This window comes from Octodon degus, unplaced genomic scaffold, assembly GCF_000260255.1.
Source record: "Octodon degus isolate 3935 unplaced genomic scaffold, OctDeg1.0 scaffold00085, whole genome shotgun sequence".
NCBI classification, from domain to species: Eukaryota; Metazoa; Chordata; class Mammalia; order Rodentia; family Octodontidae; genus Octodon; species Octodon degus.
In genome coordinates, this window is record NW_004524661.1 from 6,146,820 (window position 1) to 6,174,377 (window position 27,558).

The 27,558-nt window shown below is 46.3% G+C and overlaps 1 protein-coding gene across 7 annotated transcripts in view; it reads right to left on the reverse strand.

Moving 5' to 3' along the window:
• Positions 1-27,558, reverse strand: part of Tenm2 (teneurin transmembrane protein 2) — a 935,290-nt gene that overhangs the window by 50,072 nt on the left and 857,660 nt on the right. For all 7 annotated transcript variants that reach the window (XM_004637050.3, XM_004637048.2, XM_004637049.2 and 4 more), the window contains 6 exons: positions 14,564-14,774; positions 9,578-9,697; positions 6,146-6,407; positions 5,105-5,372; positions 2,082-2,225; positions 1,468-1,717 (listed from right to left, as the gene is read on the reverse strand). In XM_004637050.3, coding sequence (XP_004637107.1) covers positions 1,468-1,717; positions 2,082-2,225; positions 5,105-5,372; positions 6,146-6,407; positions 9,578-9,697; positions 14,564-14,774 — 1,255 coding nt within the window. The remainder of the gene's footprint in view (positions 1-1,467; positions 1,718-2,081; positions 2,226-5,104; positions 5,373-6,145; positions 6,408-9,577; positions 9,698-14,563; positions 14,775-27,558) is intronic.

A 27,558-nucleotide genomic window follows, 5' to 3' on the forward strand; every position in this document is an offset into this window, starting at 1 on the left:
TAGGAGGCACTGCTGGGTCCTCAGTGGCCCAGGCCAAGGCTTCTCCATGTTCTATTCATCTGAATATTCTCTCTCTCTCTCTCTCTCTCTCTCTCTCTCTCTCTCTCTCTCTCTCTCTCTCTCTCCTCTGTGTTTCTGTTTTTTCCCACTGTTCATTATTCTTTTCCTTGATTGTTCAGCAAGTCTTATGTGCAGTAACTAGAGAATTTATTTCAGTTGGAGAACTGTCATATCCTTGCGCTTCTATTCTAGTCCAAATCGCCGTATCGCCATCACTCAAAGCCAGCAGCACTGTAGCAGGCTCCCTAGTATCCTCCCTCCGCACCCTCACTCTTTCAGCCCAGGCTTCATACTCTTACCAGGGGCATGTTTAGAAAAGGCCAGTGGAAGCACCTGGTCAACTCCACCCTCCAGGGTCTGCCCATTGCAACACAAATGCAATTCACCATGTCCACATGGTCATTAAGTGTCTGAAGCCTCGATCCCCCCTGCACCCTTCCTTTTCCTCTCAGGATGCTCCTCTGAGCTCACTGTGCTCAGCCACATGGACTATCTATCAATCCTTTCAATAAGCTGGGTTACTAGCCAGTATTAGGGCTTTTGTACAGCTTTTCTTTTTTTAAAAAAATTAATTAATTTAAAAAATGTATTTAGTACAGGGTCTACAGGGTCTCACTACACAGATCAGACTTGTGATTCTCCTATTTTCAGCCTCCCAAGTGCTGGAATTACAAGCCCATGTCACCACACCCAGTCTCAGTCACTGTCTCACTGGGGGCTGGGCTGGCATGGCATTTAGAGCTGGGAATTGAACTCTGGTTCCTGCACTTTGCCTAAGCAGGCACTTTAGTCTGCTGAGCTATCTGGCCGGTCCTTGCATAACTTCTTCCTGTCTAACATTTTTGTCCCTTAATCAATTTTCTTAGAGAAAGCATTTTCAGGAGTATTTAGGTGTATGTATTTTCCCAGCATCAAGGAGCCTGGGCTAAAGATCCAGCACGAAAGCAAGGGGCAAGAAGTCCTGCCAGGGTGGCAAGGAATGACCTTGCAAGGTATAATGGAATTATGCTAATCATATCATAGTGAATGTGTGAAGATTCAGAGAATTAATAGAGCTAGCACACGGAGGCACTTACGAAAAACCTTTGAATTGGTAAATAAGCGTGAGTGTTTCTCGAACTTTGATGTGTCACAATGTTCTACTGAGCTTCAAAATAAAAAGAAAGACAGCTAGGTCCCTAGTCTGAAGACAGCCATGTCGCTCGTTTGTGAATCAGTTGTTGGCCTCTGTGTGGTGGTTTATGGGCACCCCAAGCATTTCTCTAAAATCTTAGCTGACTCAGCTTAGGTTTTGGGTGAAGGGGATTACATGTTCTCTGCAGTACCCCAAATACGGCACTGTTCATCCCAAGAGGCTGAGGAGCAAAGGGGTGAGGAGAGCAGAAGTGCGCCTGCGCGTGTATTTACCGTAACTCCAAGATGCTGGTCACATTCCGCGAAGGAAAGATGCGCCGGATGTAATTGAAATCGCCCACGAAGAGGCTGCCGTCAACTCCCACGGCCAAAGCCACAGGGGCCAGCAGCTTGTTGCCCTCGGCCAGGCCATTGCAGCTGGGACAGGAGATGCTCCGGCGGCGGCCGTTGCCCATGATGCTCGTGATGATGGCGGGCTGCTGGGTCAGGAACTGGTTCTCCCCCGTGCCTTTGTGCAGGATTCCTGGGGCAGGGAGAAGAGGGGAGTGGTCAGCGCAGTTCTCTGGGGAGGACACCTATGGTGCACTAGGGAGAGCTGAGGAAGGGGCAGGGAGAAGAGAAAACTCTGGAATCCTCTTTTCAGGCGCTCTCTCAGTTCCTCATAGGAGCTAGCATGGGACAGTAAGCTTCAAGGGTCATGGGCATGAAGGCACAGTTAGAGATTTATGAGGTGTATGCTATGCAAACCAGCCCCATATTAGCTGACGTTTTAAAGGAGAAGGTGGTGCCTGATGACAAATGGCTGAGGGACTGGCAGGGGCTGCTGCTGGCATGTCAAGGCTGGAGAGCAGATTCCAGCGAGGGGATGAAGCAGGGAGCTCACATACCACTCTTCACATTGAGGATGTGGTGTTTGTCCAGGGACCAGCCGCCAAGGTTGGAAGGGTCCAGCTCAAAGCCCTGAAGCAGAGCAGTCCTTTTCTCCCACAGGATGAGGCTGGGACAGGTCTCATACTCAAAGCCCACAGATACTGGAAGGGAAAAGCGGGTGGGACAGAGCAGGAGAAAAGACAGAGGGTGTGATTACTCTGGAGCCCTCTAGTGAACCTGAGAAACATACGCTGGGGGGAGGGGGAAGTACAGACTTTGTCCTCCAAGTCATTCCAAGAGGTGGGCCGATCACTTTCCTCCTGTGAATCCACAATATGAAATTCAGATTTTGAGCTGAACTCAATGTTGAAATTTTATATAGCTGGACTTTGAGGATTGAAAGACCTTTCCAACGGGCAGCTTTGGAAAATGACCCCAGTGATGTGGAGGGAGAAGGGGAATCATTTAAAATCTGTGCAATTCTTCAGAGAAAGATGGGAAACCATTTCTCTCAGCCTGCTCCTCATCAAGTGCAGTTTTTATATCTCGCATTACTTTTGCTCACTGGGAGAAAGAACTCAGGGAGCTTAGTGGCTCATTGGTGAGGAGATTCTGGGGCAACAGCTTGTATAAGTCAAGGCAATTTTTACAATTGGTATGCTGGAACTACAGGTTTTGCAATCAGGTATTCAACCAAGCATGGATCGAAAATATTTGAATAAAAATACCACGTCTGTAGCGAACATGTACAGATTTTTCTCTTGTCATTATTCCCTAAATAACACAGTATAATAACCATTTACATGCCATGTACACTGTGTTAGGTCCTGTATGTCATCTAGCTATGATTTAAAGTGTGTGGGTGGGCTGGGGAGATAGCTCAGGGGAAGAAGCGCTTGCCTGGCAAGCGCAAGGTCCCGAGTTTGATCCCTGGTGCCGAAAAAAAAAAAAAAAGTGTATGGAAGGATGTGCATAGGTATGTGCCCAACTCACATTGCTTGGAATATGGGACTCAAACACCTGCACATTTAGGGATCCCTGAAGGGTTGTGGAATTATGACTCAGTGGGTACTGAGGGGAGGCTGTGTGCTCGCTCTGAACCTCAGGAAGCACCAGGAGTGGCGCTAAGAGACGTACAGCCCACTGGTGACATGGAGAATCAGAGGATCAGAAGCCAAACTGATTTGTAACAACCTTGCATTTGCTCCACAGACAAAGGAGAGAGAGAAGGAGGGCATCAGTCCCATTGCGCTTCCCCTTCCCCTCTCATGCCTGTGGCCTCGTGCTTCTCACACAGGAATGGGCTAAGTCAAAGCTCAGTTTCTCTAAGAGATGTGGCAAAGGCGAGTCAAATGAAAAGCTGGGTACTGCACACTGTTAATTGAATACTATTCTAGAAATATGAAACCTTGCTATTGCTGTTCCTGCTACATTAAGCCCTTAACTACGTGTGTCACCTTTGGGGTTCTCTGCAGCTTTTTAGAAATCCTGAGATATAGAAGGGCTGATACAAGTGAGAGATACATTTCTGTTTTAAAACCACAAACTAAGCCCATGCATTTTCTAGTTTGTCTTCTAAAAACACCAAGGAATAATGGCCAGCCCAGCGGCAAAGGGGAGGGCTAGTGCTCTGCTTATCACATTGCTATTTTATTCCTCACTGAAAGGAACCTGGGCTCCTTGAAGAAGTGACTAGGAAAGGAAATGAATGAGTGAGATCAGGCTTACATTGAACAGCACTTGATGGCAAGGAGGGATCTCCGAGGGTCATAAACAAGGAAGTGGAAGGAACCAGATGAAGGGTACTCCCAATGCTCAAACCTGGGACCTTGTAAATATTACTGGGAGACTGAGTTCAGTGGTTGAAACACACTTGATACAGTTCAGGCTCTGAGTTTATAACAGTATTTAGGAAAACAATTTGCCACCCTTGGAGGACAAACCAACTCATTATACTGAAAGTTAGAAAATGAAGCTATCTAAGCAAGCATTTGTTCTTTCTTATTTGAATTGTGCTTCCAATAACCAAATAGTTGATGAGAAAGCATAGCATAGAAATTATTCCAGCTAACAGGCAGAGAAGCAATAACAGAATTAAAGTATCACTTTGCAGTCCTTCATGATGTACAAGATCCGGGCCGTGAGCATGTATGGCCGCCCAGGTTGTAAAAGGCACGTGACCTAACATGAGCTGCCTCCAGGTGGAAGGACACAGAACTACCTAGAAACAGCAGTCAAACCTGAACCGAGACAGCCTGTGATCTGAGGAAGGTCCAGGGCTCACAGCTTCCATAGCCACAGGAACTTTCCTTTATGGTGATCTTTTCTAAGCAGAGGATGGTGCAAGTCCCTCAAAAGGCAAAGCCCCAAAACATATCATGCGGCTTTCAGATCAAGATGAACCCAAATTTCTCATCCTCAAAGGTGTATTTTGTGCTATTTGCAAGACTTCTCTCTGGAATGTGAGCCAGCCCTTGCCTACCCCCTCCTTCTCCTTGAACTCTCTCCTTGCCCACCCTACTCAAGCCACAGTGATCTTCTGGTCCTCCAAACATACCTTATTCTTCTCTGTGCCTGGAATGCTGATCTTCTGATTTTTACATGGCACCTTCTGCAGTTCAGGCTTGTATTTAATTGTTATCCTGCTGAGACTCCTTCCCTGAATACCTGTCTACAGATGTCCTTTCTCCTTGGTATCTATCTCTTATTGTTCTTTTCCTTTTTTTGTGTGTGTGTGTGATACTGGGGATTGAACTCAGGACCCTGCACTTGCCAGGCAAGTGCTTATTCTACTGAGCTATCTCCCTAGCCCAAGATTTTCTTATTAGCACTCACCATAGCTTGATATATCCTGTCCAACCTATGTTTCTTATTTTAATTCTCCACTAGAATATCAAGATCAGTGCAGAGGAATTTTGTCTGTGTTACTAACCTTTGTGTCTTTGTCTATCAGAACAGTGCTTGGTACATAATGGAAACTCAATAAATACTGACTGAATTAAAATATAAGTCCATAAACTAGTAAATGACTGAAACATACCAACGGCATCTGAGAGTCCATATACCCTCTGGCCATATGCATCGGTCTTGTCCCAGATGAAGGTGTAGGCCAGGTTGGGGGAAGCCTGGAAGGACTTTTGGAAGAGATGCCCCTCTACAGCGACCATCAGGTGAACCCTGATGAGGTTCAAGGGCACCGTGGACTGGGTCATGGTGATTTTCAGCAACGACTTGTACCCTGCAGTTCTGGAGCTCAGATAGCGAAGCTTGACACTGGAACCAGGAAGCTCAATTTCTTCATGAAGGACCTGGAGGGAGACACATGGTAGCTACAGCATATCAAACAGACCCCAGGCAAGTCAGTTCCTGGCAACCCAGAGCTAGCTGGCTGTTGCCTCCTCATCAGGAAAAAATCCTACTGCATGTGGGTGCATGAACCACTTCCTATAGCTAAGAAGGAAAAAGAGAAAAACAGTCCAAACTTCATCCTCCACCATAGAGTGAAGGGGTGGAAGTTATGATTTTTGGATTAATAATTATTCTTGGTCACTGTTGTGTTTCTTTTAAAAAACCACACTGTTGGCAAAAGATGTAAATAAGAACAGCAGGCTTTATTGCTAGCTGCATGCAAGGAGGCCACGAGAGGCTGTAATTATATGAACCTGCAACTTCCACTGACAATCGGTATAAAGCAACAGGGAGGCAATAATGTAATATGCCCTCTGTCGTAACACCGATGTAGATCATTAAAGCACCTCTTATCATGTATCTCTGTGACTAACAGGAATAAAAAGCAATTTGCAGGTGGGTTGCACATATGTAGATTGTTGTTATTTTATTAAAAGCTCCGGTGACTGCCAAACTCTTGAACAACTATCTGCAAACATCCGGAATGTCCAGGAGGGATTCAAATATTGGTCTCCATCGGCTATAAATTCTACTGTGCTCCTATTTTTTTGTCCCTCTTCTTTAATATTAGTTTCTGGCTCACTGACAGAGACAGATAGGATAGAGGAAGTGGGGCTGGCTGGTTTGAGTTAAGGAAATCTGAGAATCCTGTCTTGACCCCTGCCAGGCCTACCTGGGTCTCAGGCACGATGGGGTTCTGGGCAGGGGCAGCACTGAAGAAGGTAGACAGAGGGGAGGAGATGATGATTGGGTCGGGCCGGACAAAGCCACTGAGGTCACAGCTGGGGATGGAGTTCTCCTCTGTCTTCATCACCAGGGTGTCCATGGCATAAAAGCTATTCCACGGCAGCCACACTGTGCGCTCCTGGCTCATGAATGGGGCTCGCTCAAAGTGCAGAGTCAAGGAGGCGCCACCGTTGGCGATCAGGTCAAATCTGGAGAGAGGTAGATGGGCTCAATGAATTGGGTGCATTCTTCTTCAGATAAGGCCTAATGGTTCAGCCCTTTCCAGAGCACACAAGAAGATCCAGGGATTTGGAGCCAAGTGGGCTCGGCTGGAACCCAAATACTATCACTTACCAGGTGTGTGGCCAACAACACATTTCTCTCCCTCTCCAAGCTCGCCGCTGCATTTTTCAAATGGAAACAATGGTACCCACACTCAGTATAGCTGAGGGCATGGAGGTCATGATGGTACACAGCAGGGGTGAGCAAACTATGGCCCATGGGTGAGCTAAGTGTGGGCCACCATCTGTTCTGGTAAGTGAAGTTTTATTGGCACACAGCCATGTCCAGCAACTGCATCCCTTCCATAGTGGCAGAGCTGAGTAAGGGCAAAATCCTCACATGGCCACCAAAGCTTAAATATTTACTATCTAGTCCTTTAGAGGAAGTGTTTGTTGATGCCTGGTATAAAGCTATTAGCACAGCAATAGGCTAACAGGAGCGTTCAATAAGCAGTGTGGTTAAACTGACATGTAGTTAAGATGCAGGGAAGGTGCCCGACAGCATTCGAATCAACCTACGCTCTTTTGATCTCTTTGGCAATGGTTCTTTTTTCTTGGCAATGATTCTTTTTCTTGGCAATGGCTCTTCAACTGCATTCCTGTTTGCTTCTCAAGAGCTGGGTGGGGCATATGGCCAGCAGAGTAGAACAAAGGTATCTTTTTTCCCAGTTAGCAGAAAGGAATGAGGCCAGTCGAAAGAAGTTGCCCATTTTTGAGGTTTACTGCACTAGAATCTCAGTGCTTGGAGAGAAGCAGTGTTTCAGTCTTCCTTGTTTCAGAATGGCCAGTGCCAAGATCCCAGTGAAATTGAGCGAAAATATACTGATCACTGGCTTCATCCAATTGTGGGATCATGTTTAGTGCTTTTTTTTTTTTTTTTAAAGACACAAATGAACAAGGAACACATAACTAATAGAACATACATAGTGCAGAAGTTTACATATTTGTTAATTTTTTTTTACATTTAAAAAAACCTTGTTAATTTTTTTATAAATTTATTTACTGTACAGGCTTGCTGCTAGGGATGGTTTTACACGGAATGTGTAAGACAGTCTTATCTTTTTTTTTTAAAATAAAAATTTTATGTATTTGGTACAGAGTCTTGCTATGCAGCTCAGACTTATAGTGATCCTCCTGTTTTCAGCCTCCCCAGTGCTGGGATTACAGGTGTACACCACCATGTCTGTTTTCAGTGGCTGGCTCAGTGTGTCTGGGGGCGGGGCTGGTGTGGCATGTGGTGCTGGGGATTGAACCCTGGTCCCTGCACTTGGCTAAGCAGGCACTCAGTCCACTGAGCTATCTCACTGGCCCTAAGAGTCTTATCTTGAAGCAAAATTGTTCCTAGATAGTATGAAAGAGTGAAGCACTGTTTGTCACATGCTGTGCTCTAACACACTACGGGAGTCCCCACAGGACTCCCTCAAACATGCAATGGGACTTTCTTGCCTTTCAACCTGAGCAAGCAGAGTCCAATCCAGAAGCATATGACTTGGGAGGTAGATCCGGACATAGTCAAGAAGCATCTAAGAGGAGTGGGGAGTAGAAAGAAGCGACAGACAGGAGACCAAGGGCTTAGAAATCTCTCCCTATGTTTCTGAGGCCTTTCAGGAACCAACTCAAGGATGCTGGCCTCCAGGACACTGGCTTCTAAGAATGAACAAGGCCCAAAGGATCCCTACATGATACACGTCACCATCCCAGGACTTTCTAATAATTATTGGTTACAGAAACGTACTTATGAGTGAGGTGTGAGACATCTAGTGGATGAAGATGATTTGCAACTTATTTGACTGGACTTCTGATTTTTCAACTTTACAATGGCATGAAAGAAATATGTGCTCAGAAGAAGCTTTACTCTGAATTTGAATCTTTTCCTGGCCTGGTAATATGCAGTGTACCTGCTTTTGCAAGGTAGGGCAGTGACAGCAAGCCATATCCCCAGCCAGCTATGCTGCAGCAAGGGTGAACAACAGGTACTCTACAGCCTACCGTGCTGCTAAGGTAGGATGCTTAGTAGGTTAGGTGTGTTACATACACTTTACACATAAAATATTTTCCCTTTGTGATGTGTTTATTTGGATACAGCTGCATATTAGATTAAAGAGCAACTGAATTGATGATTTTACAAGAATCATTAGACCCCCCTTTTTGGTTTTCAGAGTTGAGAACATGAGGACAGAGGGTCCTGTGGGCTGATAATTTTTCAAACTGCCTACAAGTCTATCTTAGAATATCAGGAAATAAGACCAGTCTCTTTGCCAGAGAAAGGTAAGAATCACAGTTCTTATATGCATGATACGTCTATGATTTTTGAGTCTGGTTTTTATAAAAAAGTAGTCCAACAGATTTACAGTGATAATCCCTCTCTTCCTTTGGAATAGAATGTGATGTGTGTGTGTGTGTGTGTGTGTGTGTGTGTGTGTGTGTATGTTTCTAGTCTAGAGTGAGTGTTTTCCTTTTTCTATAGATTTCTTTTCTTCTCTTTCTCTTTAACTTTTGACTATGCCCAATGGACTAAGAAACACAGGGCTTTCATCTTGGTGGGGGCTGACGGGGTGCACGTTTCTAATCAGAAGATAATAGGGGAAGGTTGCCTCCTTCACACAGCAGGGTGACTGCTAAATGTATTTAATTAGACTCCTCTGATTACAGCCCACCCCCTCAAAACTGTAGCAAAAACAACACAGCTCCTAAAGCCACAGATGAAAGCAGAAGGGGATCACCACAGGACACTATGTCATGTGGATCTTTGTCACCCTGCACTGCCTTTGATTTAAAATAGGAGTTAGTTTCTAAGAGCTTCCTTTCTTCCCTTCGTGGGTCTAGAGTCTGTCCCTACCCCCATCACACACAGAATAACTTTTACCTGACATGGGAAGAGGAAGGAGACAGCTGTTAGCTGTCCTGGATTCACTGACCTTTCTATTTATTGTCTGGTTTTGATCCCTCACCAAATAGCATGAGATAGCTCTGAGGAAATGCACCTTAAGAGCTCAGGATGGTGGGCGTGTCAGCTCACAGGAAGAGCCATGTGGTCTAGCCAATAGCCTGCACACACACTCCACCCTGAATGGGAGGAGCCCCGTGGCACTACTCACGTGCCATCCTGACGCGTGATGGTGTAGCCATACTTTGGGTACTTGACAAAAGACACATTTACGCCAACCAGGGGGGTCCCATCTGTAGTCACCACTTGGCCTCGGATGAGAGAAACCAGGCTGAAAGAGAAAAAAAAACACAGGTGACTGAGCCACACGCAGGAGAACAGAGACTGGGATGCTGAGCTCCTCTTCCTCAATGCCACTGCTTGCCCTTCCTCCTCAGGTCTCTAGGCAAGGGGAAGACGTTCCACGCTTCCCTCTAGCATCACTCTATCGGGCCACACAGAAAGACATGGGCCTTGCTCCTGCTTGATGTCAGTTGGCTGGTGTTTGGCCTGGGCTTCTGGCTGCCCCATCGCTCACGCGTGTGCCTCCGCCTCGCATAGACAGTATTATGCTCGGGTGAGAGCTTCCCCATCTGGCTGCTCATTTCCTAATTTGGCTTTGGAGTGAGGCCACGTTACTCTCCTCCTCCAGGCTGGGATGCCAGACGGGTGCAGGGGAGCACACAGAGGTTCTTTTATGAGGAGGCTGGGACATACACATACGTTGTTTTTTTGCTGTCCTATGAGACCAAAATTTCTCAAAATCTGCAAGAGCCCAAGGAAAATAGAACATTGAAGATATTTTTGTTTCTGGTAAAAATATTTTGGATACTGGATTATGTATAACTACATATTTTTCTTATGTCAAATTCCTGCTATCTTGGGAGGGGGTGGTTGAAACGGCAGACTTTTTCTTTTTTTCCCGGTGTCAGGGAAAACTCCACTGTCTCCAGACAGTAGTAACTAGAATTTCCCCTAGAACACCAGCTTCCAACCATCTACTTTTGGGAAATCCTATAAAGCCTCAGAGATGCTACAATATGGGTTGAGTATTCTTTATCTGAAATGCTTGGGACTAGAGCTGTGTTAGGTTTTGGATTTTTTTTTTTTTAAGATTTTGGAATATTTGCATATCTATAATGAGCTATCTTGGGGCTGAGGCCCAAGCCTAAACACAAAATTCATGTATGTTTCATATATAACTTATACATAGAGACTGAAGCTAATTTGGTACAATATTTTTAATACTTTTGCGCATGAGATGAAGTTTTATAGGATGGAATTTTTCCATTTAGGGGAGTCATGGTGGTGCTTAAAAAGTTCTGTGTTTTGGACAATTTTCAGATTTTGCATGTTTGGACTAGGGATGTTCAAACTACATTCTCCTCCAAGTACACAGAGACAAATGCACGTGTCAACTCTCATCTGAAATCTCCTGACTTCTTGAGGAAATGGGATGCGAGAAGCTTCCTATTTATACTGAGCTTCCAGCAGACCAGGCAGATTTTGAGCTACATTGCTGGCCTTTTAGATGTGGTCAATTTGGTTCCCAGATCCCTGGATATCCTCCCAATTTCTGGACTAGGTAATCAAGCCAACCTGCTCTTTGCCAGAGTCTTGTCAGAGCTTTTTGGAATGCACTCCTTTCTGCCGTCCCGGGTGTCCTGGAAACTGGAGGGCTGCTGTCTCCAAGCATCTTTCTTTCTATTAGTGGTACCCCCAGCTGTTCCACTCCAGCCCTCTGATGATCTCAGAGGTGTTTAGACTGTTCTACTGACAGCTCTAATTGTGAGCTACTGGCTGCCTAACAAATGAATCCCATTTTTAGCTGGTTCCAACCACAATGCTAGAGTCGTTTGAAAGTAGAAAACTAATTTATGAAAATAATCCTTTTGTTCAATCCCCTCTTCTTATCTAAGATTTCTTTAAGGCCTTACCAGACACTATTTTAAAAATCAATGATGTGTGCTGATGACCACAAGGTTCCCAGGGCTCGTGATGAGAAAACAAAATAGGGAATACATTCCACAGTCGGCTTTCTCCCTCTTCCATTGTTCTACCACTGCTATTTCTTTTAAATAAGTCCTGCAGCATAAGACTTGCAGAGAACGGGAGACTGGGTTGCCTGGGATTTCTATCCTTCTATTTTTCTAACTTTTCATTGTTGTTGGCTTCCTATCATTTCTAGGCAGCCAACTCATAGAAAAGATGCAGCTAAGACATGCTATCAGTTCGTTTCTATTTATGATTATTGATGTGTAACAATTATCACATTATGTAGATACTGAGATCTGCTCTATAAATTATAGTGGTGGAGTCGAGGCATTTTAGTTATTTTTGTATGCCATTATCTAGAGGAACGCCTTTTTAGAAGTCTTGAATTAAGTCCTTTTTTATTCCTAGCTTTGTCCTTCATTATTTGTCAGGTGATAATGTACCGAAATTCACATGCTTACTGAACTTCAACCTGTGTATTGGAGTACTACTTTATACTTTAGAGAAGCTTTTTCTAAGATCATCTTTCATTTTGATCGTTGGGCTGATTCCAACCACCAAATATTCTGGGCTCCCTGTATGCTGCCCTGTGTCTTGGCTTTGGCTCAGGATGCCTTTGGGAAGCACTAACTCTGGGGGGAAAGCTAAGATGAAATTAGAAAGGACAGGTGATGCATAATTATATAAAGGAGAATATCAGGAAAGAACAGATTCAGGGTAGAAGTCATGAAGGCTTTGTAGGCTGTACTTACTATTCAAGCAAAGAGGAAGCAGACTACTGAAACACTTGCGACCTAGCGCAAGCCCTGTTCATGAGTCTCCGGCAAGATGAGTTATGTACATAATTACAAGAAAACACACCCATAGAACCAAACTCAGAACTATGGATTAAGAAGCAAATACTACTAGGGGGGTGAGCAATTAGTCTGTCTGTCTTTCTGCTTTTGGAGGTTCCTCTATTGAGATAAATAATATTACTGTGCGTAATATAAGGCCATTACTCTAATTGTGCTAATCTAGGAAATGAGGTTTCTGAGCCCAATGTGATACAGATAAGAGGTGTCAGGGCCAAAACAGAAGGAAGCTGAGTTATGATTTCCTTTATTCATTATCTTTGTTTCTATTTTATGTTTAGTAAAACCAGAACAGAGTGAAGGTAGAGTTGTTGGCCGTGACTTTGTTACACACTGTCCTATGTTCCAGGGCTGCTGTGAAGGGGGCTGCTCAGATGCCCAACGGCCCTCGGCAGGTGCGGAGCTGGCAGCGCCACTCCTTCCCCCTCTGGGTCCTTCCCTGGTGAGGCTTTCAGCAGAGTGGGCCAGAGTTACGGGGTCCACCCACAGGGGTTGCAGGAGAGTCACTTAGAAAGCTAGGGGCTCCATGAGATGTGAAGCCTGGCATTTGCTCCCCTGCTGGAAGCCTGAGTAAGCAGCACACAAGTGGTTCCTGAGCCGAGAGGGCGGACAGAGGCTGGCAAGGGAGGGGGACGTTTCACAGCAGAGAGGAGGAAGCCGCTCACTTCCTGCTACTGCGCGGCAGGGGTCCACAGTCATGCATTGTGCACTTCAAAATGCCTAAGAGAGGAGAGAGGAGCTTTTGAATCCTTTCATCACAAGGAAATGATAAATATTTATACTGATGGGTACCCTAATGCTCTGATTTGATCATCACACAATGTATACATGAATCAAGTATCACACTGCACCCCATAAACGGGTTCTGTCCTTGTGTCCTGGGAAAGGAAGAAAAATTAAAATTTAGAAAACAAAGTAAATGAAGGAGAGAGAGAGAGAGAGAGAGAGAGAGAGAGAGAGAGAGATAGACAGAGACAGAGACAGAGACAGAGACAGAGACAGAGACAGAGGAGGATGGAATGAAGGGATCGTCAGAGGGCAAGGGGCCAGGGCCATCACATTCCCAAGCTCCTCAATACTGGGGGCTTTGTAAACACAGAGCCAACCAACAGTGGTTATTTCTCTGCGTCCAGGGGCATAGAGATCAGGTGGAGCGCCCCGAGGAGACCCTGCCAGTCCTTCTCAGTCTGGATCTGGGCCCACGCAGGGTGAAATCCTCACTTCTTCTCCCTCCCCCCACCCCAATCAGAATGACCGTGGAAGAGTGAAGGTGGTGGCTGGATGGCATCTCCAAGCCAAGCCTTCTCTCTGCTTGCTTCTCCAGGGGGCAGGGCAGTGAAGGGATAGGCTAAGTTGACTAAGAATGATTCCAGAATTTGGCCCTAGGCTGTTCCCAGACCTCACCATTAGCAGTTGTACACCAAAATAAACCAGAAACAATGAGGAGACCAAAGGGTAAGATACAGTGGCATAGTGCTGCAGACTGTGGGTAGCTAGGAGGAGCCCAGATGCAACTGCTGTGGGCACCAGAGATATCTAGAGAATGTTTCTACTCATCCTAGGTGTTCAATAAATTCTCACAACTGGCATTATTTTGACATTAAGACGCCATGAATGATTGGTTATCAAGTTAGTAACACCTTTTATTTTATATATTTTATTATTTTTTAATGAATTTAGGACAGGGTCTACAGGGTATACAGGGTCTCACTACATAGATCGAACTTGTAGTGATTCTCCTGTTTTCAGCCTCCCAAGCACTGGGATTACAGGTGCACACCACCACGCCCAGTCTTAGTCACTGCTTCAGCGTGCCCTGAGGGCAGGACCAGCATGGCACTTGGTGCCGGGGATCAATCCCTGGTCCATGCACTTTGTCTAAGCAGGAGCTTTAGTCCACTAAGCCGTCTGGCTGACTTATAACACCTTTTAAAAAGACTCTACTGAATGAACTATTTCAGCAGTGCCCAAAGAAAAGCCACTTTCAAAGGCATTACAAAGGGAGATTTAAAATAATGACAAAAATATCCTAAGAATAGATGATAAAAATGACCTCAAAACTAAGAAATCAAGAGGTATCTCCAGCAGGTTGTGGGTTGAATGTGGCCAAGTCTTGCAGAGAGACCAGTAGTCTGCTCTGGAGCCCAACCAGAGGGAAGAAAGGGCGCTCCAAGGGCCAGAGCAGCTAGATGCCTCCAGCGGGCAGTTCCAGGGCCAGCAAGTGCACAGCAGAGCCTAGTGATTCCTCCTGCTCCCACAGGAGGGGAGCTGATGAGCTCAGAAGCCTATAGAGGCTCGTGCACACTCACCTGCTGTTGAAGGGGTTGTCTCCAGGAATGATGTGGGTGCTGTCCTTGCCAGCCAAGAGCTTGATGCGGTCGTAGAAGGACTTCACTGCAGGCCAGTCCGTCTGGCCCTGCTGAATGATGTCCAAGGGGTCCCGGGACCCCCGGCAGAGCAGGCTGTTCTGACAGGCAGACTGAAGGCAGCAGTCGGGGTCCAGGCAGTCTACCAGGCCATCTGGAAGGGCAGAGGCATGGTCAGTGTGGCTTGTGGCACCCAGCTGCTTGGAGATGCTAACACTTTTGTAATCATCCAACCTTCCCCACGGCCTACAATTGGCGGGTTTCACACAGCCAGCCTAGTATAATTCCAGGCTATCCACACGAAAAACAAAAGACTGAAAGGAAATAATTGAAAATGTTGACAAATGGTTATCCCCAGGTACTAGATAAGTGTGCGTCTCTTTGTTTTCTTTATTACACTTCTTCGAAATTTCTTTTTTCTCCTATGAGCAAGGATTACTGGAGTGGTTGGAAATAAAAGACAAAGACACTGCTTTACAATAACATCACATAAAAAAATTACCTACAGCCAGTTCCCAAGGGGCCTGGCTAATGGGTGCACAAATAACCAAAACACGTGGGATTTCTGGAATCTCACTTCTACAGAGAAAAGCATTCCCACCTTGCCCCCTGAGCCAGGAAGGGAGCTGTCAGCAGGCCGCCTGCGGGATTCGGACATTCTGATCCTTTTCTTCTGATCCTGCCTCTTTGCCCCTTTCCTGGGCTGATTCCTTTACACATATTTAAGCTGCACCCACGTGCTAGGAGGAAGACGGAGCATGATGTCTGTCCCCAGGGAGCTGACTATACAGGGGAAAAGCAGGAACGACTGATTCATTGTTTAAGACCCAGTGTCGGGGTGGCCGCCTCTGCCACACAGCTGTCCTGAAGACACCCTCGGCCTCAGCCAGGGATGCTGTCTCTGACTGAATATGCGTGTACCTTTCATCTTCATACGCTGCAAATCTAAACTGCAAAACACTGGCAGTAGGAGGCAGTGCTACAAGGAGACTTAATTAAGCCGAGAAAGTAGAGCTGCCACACTACCCTTATGAAAACACCCCGAAGACCTCCCCGGCCTGCTTTCTGCCATAGGAGGATGCTGCAGCAAGTCATCTATGAATCAGGAACTGGGCCCTTAATAAACACTGAATCTCTCGGGGCCTTGATTTTGATCTTTAGTCACCAAAGTAGAGAGAAATAAGTTATTTGCTGTCTAAGCTACCCAGCGCAGGGCTTTTTTTTTTTTTTTTTTTTAAATGTATTTAGTACAATGTATACAGGGTCTCACTACACAGATCAGACTCATAGTGATTCTCCTGTTTTCAGCCTCCCAAGTGCTGGGATTACAGGCACGTGCCACCTCGCCCAGCCTCATTCCCATCTCAGCGTGCCCTAGGGGCGGGGCCGGCATAGCAGGCCAGGGATCAAACCCAGGTTGTTGAGCCTGCCTAAGCAGGCATGTTAGCCCGCTGAGCTATCTGGCGGGCCCTTCCACGGCATTTTTCTGGCAGTACAAAGTGATCAACACCGTTAGGTATCACTACTTTGTACATCTAGGTACAGAGAATCAGACATTTCCAGGGGATAGCTGGCCACCAAAATCCTTCCAGGAGACGGTCCAGGCCAGACCTCCCCAGAGGCAGCCTTGAGGAACAGGTCTCAAATTTGCATTTTAATCATGATTCTCAGGTGTTTCTAATGCACAATAAATTTTAGAAACTGCTGTTGTGAACATCAACTTTCTTGTACTAGAATTAATGATCTCTTTATGCGTGCTTCCCTATCTGGAAAATGAGCTTGGTGAAAAGAACAGTGTCTTATTAATTTCTACATTCACGTGTTGCTTAGAGCCAAGCACAGAATAGGGTGCTCCATGAATGTTTGCTGAATGAATAAACAACTGTGTCTCATTCTTCGCGTGCTGTTAGGGCTGAGGTTAGTAACGTTTCGGGCAGGGCTTGCTCCTTGGAATTTCCTATGAGGACAGATTTCTCAGCCAATCCCTACTCACTCTGCTGGGAATTCAGTGAACAGGAGAGGAAGCCTGAGAATAACTTGCTTGCACCTCTTGGATTTCATAGCGAGGCCTTATTTTTTCTGCTATAATTAGCATACTAGAGACACACAGTGAAGGCCTGGGCTGAGCCATGACAAACCCTTGTCCTGGAACACTGAGTCAGAGGCCTGCTCGTGTACTTTAAATTTACTACAGTGTAATTTTTTGGCATTACCCTTTTCCTTTGGTTCTGCTAATGAAACTGAAATATGTAATTTCACCAAAGTTCCACTGTAATTTAGCAATTAATGTACAATTATTTTAATGCATTACTTTCTTTTTAGCAAACAAACAAATTAGGAGGTTGCATGTTTTGCTTGGCTTTAAATTACTAGAAGTAGCCTCTCATTTTCCACATGGGCAAATGCTGCTCCTGTGCCTTGTAACACATTTAGATTTATAAAATTTCCTAGAAATGCAGACACAGGAGGGTGAGCGGGCACGTGTACTTTAAATTTAGAGACTGTCGGAATCAAGGCTCTGTGCAACTCAGCTGGCTGTGCTGGCTGGCTGGAATTTTCCCCAGAGCCTGAGAAAGCACAAACCTCAGACACAGCGCCAGAGAATGAGCTGTATCTCAGTGGCAGGATGATAAAAGGCACCGTATGGGATCCACATTTGGACTGTCCAGTCAGGATTTAAAGGCCACTGGCAGAAGGAAAAAAAGGGTGAGGGGACTAACTGCCCAGAAATCTTCCTTGGACGTCACCTTTCGTGGAAGGCCTGCACCAGACAGAAGGAATCTGGCACAAAATACCGGCTTCAGATTTTAAAAATAATCTGAGGTCTGTTGTCAGTGCTTCACTCAGCAGCCGCAGAAAGTTCTCAGGTGAGAAGAAACCCAGTGTTGTTAGCATTATGGATTTTTCTTAAGGTCACCGGCCTCTTCCCATTAGGAGTTCCATCTGTCTCTGGCGGCCTTTCCCTCCCGAAGCTGGGAACGTTTTTTCCTTTCCCCTCCGACCCATTTACCACCCACTCCACATTATCAGCTTGAGGACCTCTTTGGGCTCCAATAATACCTCTCGACAGCTTTCCTATTAAGCATTGAGCGTTTTCCTCCCCACCCTCTGCGGACTGTCATTCTTTTCAGACTTGTGACTGCCTCAAAATTCAAAACCTCGTATTTTCCCACTTTTTATTTTGTTGATTCTGGGCTTTTGATTTGAGGGCTCGTTTGGTAGGAGAGGGCCAAACATATCAGTAGTGGCCGATGACACACACTAAGAACGAAGGGGAAGCAGGATATAAATAATTTCCTCCTACATATTTACAATTACCTGCTGCAGAGATTGCACTTTTGGGGTTATTAAGCGCGAGCATAAGTTATGCCAGTAATGACCTCATCCTGCTGCGTGATTATGGGCCGCTGCCGCCCAACACTTTCAGACGACACTGTGAACTTTAAATTGGCACTCCAATCTCCCAGTGGCCTGTCAGTCATGAGAATCGCATCTTTATGCCAGCAAGCCCCTCGGATGGAGTCTGACATTGCAATCTTCAGTAAATTACCCTGTCACTGACAATCTTGCAGTTATCTCGCAAACAATCAAGCAGGCAATCAAACTGTTCTGAATTGCCAGTTCAGGACCTGAGAGGCAGCCGATGTCTCCATTCGACAGAGGCAGGAAAGTAGCCCGGCCCTCCTACGACACTGGACGATTTCTTTCTTCATTTATCTGTGTGTTTATTTGTTTGTCTGCTTGCCTTTTTGTTGGTACGGGTGGTAATGGTGGCAAGAGAGGTGCCGAGTATCCTCACACAGGGTCTCATTCTGACTCAGCGATTACGATGGGAAGCTTCCTGGGCCCTCCGAGGGGGGCCTGCACTGTATCAGCTTGATGAGCCTTCGTCTCACTTCCTTCTTCGGGATGTGGCCAAGGAGGGTGGGTTTTCTAGGTGCCATCTGTCAGAACCACTGCTAAATACAGCTCTGACTGTGCGCTCTACATATGAATCACATGCTAATTGGTATGGCAATTTCAGGGAAACGTGGACATGGGAGAAACTTCTTGGAAACAATATTGAGCCATTCTTTTTATTGCTTTTGATAAGGAGCAAATATTCCACAATAGTTCTGGCAGAGGAAGCAGAAATCATGTTAATTCTTGCTGAATTCGATTCGGAATCAGAAGCAAGAAGCTGGCATCTAGAGTGAGATGGATTTCGGACCGCACCTCACCTCCCCACTCCCCGCTGGCCCTGGCTGTGTGAGTGTGGGGAGTGGCCAGCCGTGCTGAGCCTCCGTCCTTGCCGTCACCACTTTCTGGTCTCATTATTTAAGTAGAGATGATCAAAAATTTCATTTTTCAGTAATTTTTATATAATTAGATAATATAACAGGAAATGTAAGAATGATAATTTTATCAAACTCACCCAATACAAGAATGGATTGGTTGAGATGATACGTACCCTGAGATTGTCAGCATGTAAATAAACATGCTGCCCGAAGGAGGCTTGGTAAACTGTTAAGTGGCTCAGACTGAGCTATCATCATGCATAGGCCATAGGGTTGTCTGATAGGGAGTAAAGGAATTACATGTATATATATGCACATATGCATATATATGTGTTCACAGAATTATAGGTATCACTGTAAAGAGAAATTCCTTGAATTTCTAACTGTTTATAGATATTGAGTATGAAAATAAGTTGACATCATTTGTATTTACTTATTTATGTACTTAGTTTTTGAGATGAGGATCTCCTCCTGTTGTCCAGGTTGGCCCTAAACCAGAGATCCTCCTATCTCAGCTTCCCCCGTGTCTGGGATTGCAGGTGCACATCTCTCTGCTTGGCTTCCTGTTATGTTTAGAGTAATTCATTCATGGGCTTGATTGACTCAAATGTTGACAAGCATGCTAAGTTTCCACATAGTGACAGGTTGATAATAACAGTAATAATAGATGCGACAGAGAGATTAGAATTTGCATATATTTTTGATTCACGTCTTCATGGCAACTCAGTAAAATAAAATAACATAATCCTTACAGTTTAAACTCTGGATATGAATCTCAGTCTGGCTACCACCACACCGCTACTGCAGGCAATGAACTACGCTGTACCTCAATTTCCTTTCTGTGCAAAATGAAGATGATGCTAGAAAGTGGCGGTGGCAGAAGTAAGGCCGTTATTTCTTGACCCTTTGTAGTATCTGGGTTTCTGTATCTGAGTTCAGCAAACTTTGGAACGAAAACGTAGTCAGGCCTGAGAAGACTGCGCCTGCACGGAACATGTATAGACGATTTTTCACCTTCCTTATTCCATAAACAATATAACACCAAATTATACTGGACTGGACTAAGTTACCTAGAGATGATTTGAAGTATATAGGAGGATGTATGTAGGTTACTAGCAATGAGACTTTTTTTTCTTTGCGGAACCGGGGATTGAACCCAGGTCCTTGCACTTGCCAGGTAAGCGCTTATTCCACTGAGCCATCTTCCTGGCCCCAGCAAATGAGACTTGTGTGGTCCTGGATTTTGGTCTGCTGGGGGTGGGGTGGGTCCTGTAATTAATCCCTGGTGGCCATTGAGGGATGACTGTCCACTGTTAGGAGCAGCGCTCGATGCAGTGAGTGCTAAGAAAATGGCATTATCACCAGTATTATCACATCACCCCGCCTGCCCAGGATGAAGCCAAGGCCGGGAGAAGCCAGGTAAGTTGTCCAAGTGGCTAGAGTAGCTAGGGATAAACAGCAGAAGAGGCAGCCAATGAGCTCTCCTCCTTTGTCTTCTTCATTATGGAGAGGAGGAGACATTTTCCCCCAAAGGGTGTATGAAGACCGGGCAGTAGGCACCCATCACCAGTGGAAACGAATGGATGTGAGATTTAATCACTTCTGAAGGCCTGTCTGCTCTTCCAATTGGGAAAAAATTTGGCTGGTTGACATGAGCATCTGAAAAGAAATCAACATGAGGAAAAAGACACCTGGGAATTCATTTCTGGCAACCAGGCAGCTGAAGCCCACGCTGTTTTACCTGTGAGACTCAAACCTCCACTTGGTTGTTTAGCATTGGCGCAGGGTGGCGCTTACCTTCCGTGCTGCCTACAGGTTTGTGTCAGTCACTTGCAGCCTATCCAGTGTGCTTGTTCGATTTTAAAAGCAGTTCTTAAATAGTCAAGAGGCTTAAGCTCAAAGCCTTAACTGAAGGCTTACTGTAAGCTAATGCTCGGGGTGGCAGAGGGGGCCGTGTAGACAAGGGGGCTGCAGAGCAGCCCCAGGGAAGGGCTGCAGCTCTCTGAGTTGGCTGAGCCATGCTCACTTCTGGCCAGGAAGAGGATGCCTGGGTCTCTGTGTCTTCTCTGTTCTAGGGAAGGGCTCTAGGAACACGAGGATGTTTATTTCATGTAGTTTCCTCTTTTATCCTTGTAAACTGGGAAGCTTATGGACAATCTGGTTCAATTATGGAGAATTTTGTTCAATTTATGGTTGAAATTTTGCTTCTTGTAGCTTGGTATGCAAGTAACTCCCTCTACAACCTGCATGAACTCTGGCTTTTTTTTTTTTTTTTTTTTTAAGGATTAAAGGTTTCAGAGAAATGCCTGAATTTACTTTTCTCCATTTTGCAACAGGGTAGCACAAATGAACTCCAACAATTCATTGCAGGTGCCACAGACAGCCAGAGACTGAGAGTTGGCGTGCAGCTCCAGACCAGGGATTGGTCCAAAGCTCACTTTTTAAAAAGTGAGCTCCACTTTTTCCAGACCATGGTTTGATGAGTGGCACAACCTACCACCAAATCTACCTGCCCTACTCACTGGGCCAGGAGTCATGTAGTGGACTGGGCAAAAATATCAGCTTTTGAAAGCACACACAGATACATTTACAGCATGCTCAAAGTCAACCAATTAGGACAGAAAATTAGAAGTGGCGGTCACCTGTCTGGGGAGTTACAGCTGGGAAACGGCACAGGGGAACTTTGTGGGTGCTGGGCATGGTCTCAGTTCTCATCTTGGTCACTGTGATGGACAGGTGGATTTACCAAGGGTAAGTGATGATCATAATAGTGTGAGATGAATCAACTGGAAATTCAACCGGGTACTGAGAAGAGGTATGTGTCTTTAGTTACCTTCTGAGGACCACTTCTCCTCCTCCCCTTTATCCTCCTCATTTTTCTCCTTATTCTTCTGAGTCTTCCAAGCAGCATACAGGTTTGTTTATCCTTACAGAGATAAATACTTGCTAAGTTCTCATTTCCTCAAGATAGGTACAGGTAGCATAGGTGGTGAGCCCAATAAATCTGAGAGCAGCTAATGATGAGAAGGTGGAAAGTTAATGAGGCAATGGGGAGAAAGGAAGAGTCAATCAGCTGGGGCAAGAAGAAAGAATCTGGGGCTCTTTATAGTGGAACTGAAGAAGGTGAGGGTGTCTGTAGGGCACTGGTACAGGCGAAGGCCAAAGGATCCTGTTAAATTTTACACATAGAGGAGTTCTTGAATAAAAAGGAAGATGGCAGCCATAGGCCTAATTTTGCCTTAAAGTTTGCTTTATTTTAGCATGAGCTCTTGCAGGGTCATACCTAAGGCATATGGGACCATGCACAAATTCGTTCTTGTTGGTCACCTATTTGTATAAACCATTTCAATCACCCTGGTTTCAGCACTATTCTGGAAAACTAATCTAAACTAATACTATTACTTCAACAGGCAATCAGTTCTCCGGGATGCCCTCTAGAGATGGGAATGCCCACTGGACCCTAGGACATTAAGATATTGCAAATTCCAAAATACTTCTGGGCATCCAGTTGATTCCATATGCACGAGGGTTGGTGGAAAGGATGGCAGACCACTGAAAACCATGCTGGCAAGGAGAAAGAGGAAGAGGGCTCACATGGGTCCCCGTCTGGACTGGAGCATCCTCTCAGTTAGCAAAACTGGCCCTGGCCAGTCCTTTTCCTGGAGGCGCACTTAGAAAACCTTAAGGAAATCAGTCTAAAGCTCAGGGCCCACTAAGACCCAGTGACTGTCCTCTGTCATATTTGCCCAAGATAGCACTGCATGGATGTCAGAAAAATAGCAAGTGAATACAGACTTTGGAACCTGGCCTAAGTCACTGGCTGTGTGACTCTGGGTAAGTGAACAAACTCCTATGACTCAGTGTTCTAGTCCAGAGACTATACCACATGGCAGCTACTGTCCCGAGTACACAGATTCTATAGGATAGTGCCTCAGAAAAGAGATGACAAGGGCCAGGCACTGAAGACACAAGCAGAGGTTGATCAGTGAAGGCAATTCTTAATGATATTTCCTGCTCTCCACCAGAGAAGGGCATTGTTCCATTTGCATTTCACCCAACACCCGCTGACAAGTTGGAAGTGAGGGATAATTGAAAGTATTATAGCTTGATGTAACTAAGAAGTGAAAGGAATGGGCAAGGCGGACTTGATTTAACCTGGCAATACGAGATTAGTTCTTCATTGCTTCTGTTAGGGCGCCCGCATTGCCAACCTTTGAAAGCAATAGATGGGCTGACAGGGTGCTCATTTGGAAAGTTTCACCTGCCATTAATACCCACGCAGCCTGATAGGCCGTTGTTCCTCGGGCAGCCCCTCACTGCCCACAGGGCTTGGCTATCCTTAAACACTGCAAGAGGGACTGCTGTGCATGCACTCCTGAAGACCCATTGGAAGTTTTCCTCTCCCGTCTTGCCAATTCTTTTTGTCAGTCTTGGAATTCCAAGGCCAGAGAGCTTTGCCCCAAAGCACCTTGGGCTTTTCTTACAACTTAGCAATGGAAGATTGGTCATGTTTGACCAGAGGCCTGGCAGCCTGGAGTTGGCACAGCAAGCTGCTTTGCTGGCAGTCCTACTTCTCGGGAAGGATTTGGGAAAGAAAACAAAGGCTGCTTAGGAAAACCAAAGCTCTGCTACCAAAGAAGGAGCCTGGGCCAGGTGGAAGCTTGTTTAATGTGGCTCTGGCTGTGCCTTGAAGCTGGGGCAGGTGGAGGGAGGGGTGGATTTTATTTTTATGTTTTGGAATGGTTCTTCACCCAAAACTAAACCACTGGACCCAAAGCCAGCAAACAAATATCATCAACAAAGATCTTCCACACAAATGCTTCTCCAATTCTAATCAGCATTAGAATCATGCAGGGACCTTGTTAAAAATAGACTCTACTAACCCCATGGTCTCAGGGTGGGATTTCAGGGCCTGTATTACTGCCAGCGCCTTGGTGACCTTGACACTCGTGCTGAGCAATGGTGAACAACTAAGTTTCCAGCTTCCACATCTCAGTCAGCATCGCGCGAGGTGTAGGCTCCGAGCCCTGCCCAGGGATGCTGAGATGTGTGGATTCCTGCTGTTACCCAGGACCTACTGAGTTCTTGAGACTAGAAATCTGCTGTTTAAAAAGACGATTCCTAGAGGATTCTTTTGTTCATTAAAGCTCAAGAACTCCTGCCTCGAGTTACTGAATTACTGAAAATACTGTAATTTTTGAAGAAATACCCCTGGCAGTACCTCTGGCCCTAAGAGAATGAAGTGGCTTTTCCAAGCTGCATCTCCTAGGGGATGTTAGTACAGGCTCCTTAGGACACAGAAATGGACTTGTGTGGGGGTGGCCTGTGTCCAAATCCAGCTGGGGAGACATCAGTTAAACAAAATGAAACTGGTTCTTTACAGCAGGACTTCTCAAAGCCTTTGAAATGTGGGTATGTACTGCAACTCTTTAATACTGAAACGTATAGATCATTTCTGGGTTGTGGACCCCTTTTGGCTCAGAGCCCCCCTGCAAGTGTATCTGATGCCATGTGCCTTGGAAAACGCTTCAGGAGAGCATGGAGCTAGGCTGGGAGGTTCTGTCCTGCGCAGGCCCAGCTAAAGCTCCATCTACTCCGCAGGGACAGATCACAGTCCCATTCTTGGCTGCCTCCTCATCAGAGAAGGCCATCTGTGGGCAGGCCCGACACAAACCAAGTATCACTGTCAGCACAGCAGCAGCTCAGAGCTCCTGCCCTCCAGCTCCCAGTGCAAGCAGAGCCAGTGCAGCTCAGCGTGGGGACCCTGTGCTAGGCAACAACATCCTGGGGCCAGTAGGACACCGATGCATGGAGGTCGGCCATGGTCATGAGAGCTAAGGTTCGGCACACATGGAGAGCTTCCTAGGGGCCCAAAGCCAAGCTAAGTACTTCACATGGAAGTACTTGCAAATCACTACCAGGATCCCAGGCGGTACACAGTGTTATTTACAGATGGGGAACAGGAGACTTGAGAGAGATTAAATAATTCATTCAGACACACTGCTTCTGGGAGAGAGAGGGGCTGCCTTTTGAACTCAGTATGCTGCACTCTATAGCCAAGTCCTCTGTGAAGCTGCTACGAAAGTCTGTGTCCTGTTGAGCCCTCCAAACACACAAAATTCAGGGCCTGTGGTACCCTCTACCAGGACACACTTAGTCCCTGCATCAAGCTTTTTGATCTAAGTCAAATGGAGGCCTAGAAATCCCAATGGTCATTGGAAGATGATATCTTTGCAATCTTTTTTTTTTTTTTTTTTTTTTCAGAACCGGGGATTGAACTCAGGCCCTTGCGCTTGCCAGGGAAGCGCTTATTCCACTGAACCATCTCCCCGGCCCCCAGAGGATGCTGTCTTTGGAATGCTAGGATACAGAATGTTTTCACCAGTCTTCAGCTGCAGCCCCTATGCTCACCCAGATTACGTTTCTGACTCCTGTGGGATGTTTCTGACATCCGGTAACGTTCCTAGGAATACCAAGGGGCAGTGGTTTCCTTGATTTCCATTTTACAGGTAAAGCAATGGAGGCTCAGAAAGGGAAAGGATCTTACCAGAGGCCACAAAGCTGGCCACGAGGGGGAGTGAGTCATACCCGGGATGTCTGCCTTCAAAGCTCCCTGATCTCTACTCTCATTCCTTCGCAGGAGGTTAGCAAGGTATGTTCCTACTGTCAAGGGATTAAGGAGCAGGCACCAAGGCCTCAGGAAACATCTTAGGCTTCTAGTTATTCTTCTTGCTCCTTTGTCTGTCTTTCTCTTTTTGCTTCCCTCCCCCAAGCCTTTCCTCTTCCAACTCTCGTCACCCCAGAAAAAGCCTGGGAATGAGCTGGTGTGATCAGAAGCTTCCCGCAGCCTCGGACAGCCCCTGACAAACCTCCAGGGCACAGACTCACCCTTGTTAGCCCATCGCCTGTGGGATTTCCAGCCTGGCTGCTGCTGTCTCCCCTCTCTACTGTTACAAAAACCAGTGGCCACAGAGAGCAGGGGTCTCTGACCCCGGCTCTGATTTCCCCAAATGCTTGCCCTCTGCCTGCTGTTTCTGGCCTCCCACAGCCTGGTCTTCTCTCCCCTGCTCTGCTCCTCATCAACCTCCGTTTCACAGGGCCCACTGACAGGTCAGACAGGACTGAGCGGACAGCCAGTGGAGCCCAGGCCCAGCAGGGGGTGGCAGCCTGGTGGGGTGCCAGACAGTGACCTGCTGGGTCCCTCAGAAAGAAAAGGGGCTGTCACCACACCGACACCTCAGAGCAACAGGCCGGAACTGTTACTTTCCGCCTGAGGGGGGACCTTGTCTGGGGGTTTGCAGGAGGACTGGCTTAGAGCTGAGAGCGCTAATAGTGGGCCATGGCGCCTCTCTTCTCGTGGCATAATGAAATAGCTCCAGATGACTGGCTGGGAGGAGAGGCCAGACTCTGTACTCACACTGCTTGGTGAGGGGGAACAGAGGCACTAATTCCTAAGCTGTGCCCATCCTAAAGGTGCTATTGTTAGGCTGTAGACCTTGAGCCCAGCACTCCCTGCAGAGTGCCCCACTTAATTTCCATCTCTCCTGTGTGGGGCAGGTACTAGGAGCCAATACTGCACTGCTAATTATGATCTGGATCTGGAGGCAGGGGACCTGGACCCAATGTACTGGCGGTCTGCCTCATACTGATTACAACGTACTGACTATGTGATCTCAGGCCAGATTCCTTGCCTCCTTGAGCCTCAGTTTTTTATCTGTAGAATGGAACACACAGCTTTACAGTGCAATTGCAAAGGACTGAATAAGCCTTAAACAAAAGCATTAGTGCATGGGAACCACATGTTTGCTCCGACCAGACGTAAATAAAGAAACCCAGTCCTAGAGAGGAGATGTTGTTCGGCTAAGGTTGGGCAGTTGCCGGGGAGTGGGAAAGCTGGAATTCACACAGAGCAGGCCCAGCCTCTCTGTGCTTTTGCACTCTGCCAAGCCAGCTGTAGTTTAGGAGGCCAAGGCCAAGTGCCACTGTGGCCACCTCTTGTTTTAAAGCAGACCTCGGGGCTTGCACACCCATTGCAACAGTCCCTAGGATGAGGCCATGTTGCTAAGAGGGACGAAGAGCAGGCTAACCAGGTGCCTCAGTGAAAAGAAGTAATGTATCTTGTTTTGGACTTCTTTTTTGCCTTAGTAAAATTACATCATTGGTATAAAGTGACTCAAGTGTCATTGTTTGAACACATATTTGAAAAACCCTACAGTGAAATTTCTTCATCCCCATGGAATCTGCCGAGTAACAGGCAACTGTTCCCCACCTCAAACAGTTCTCATTAAAGTGTGTAGGCATTCAATTCATGTAGTGGTGAGTTGACCAAGACAGATAAGGACCCTGTGGATATGGACCTAGACTCTGGAAGGGGAAACAGTAAACAAACAAGTGCATACTAGACTTGGAGAGAGTGACAGTGTTTCAAAGATAGTAAACAGGCAAGGCAAACAAGGGAGCCTGCTGGAGGGGTGGACTTGCTGCTTCAAGTGGGGCGCCAGGACAGGGAGGGCTTCTAGGTAGCAGTGATGCTTAAGCAGAAATCTTAATGAAAAGAGGACACGGAGCAGTGGAAACATCCAGAGGAAAAGCCCCCTGGACAGAGGGAGTAGCAAGTACAAAACCCCAGAATGGAAATCTTTTTTTTTTTTTTTTTTTTTT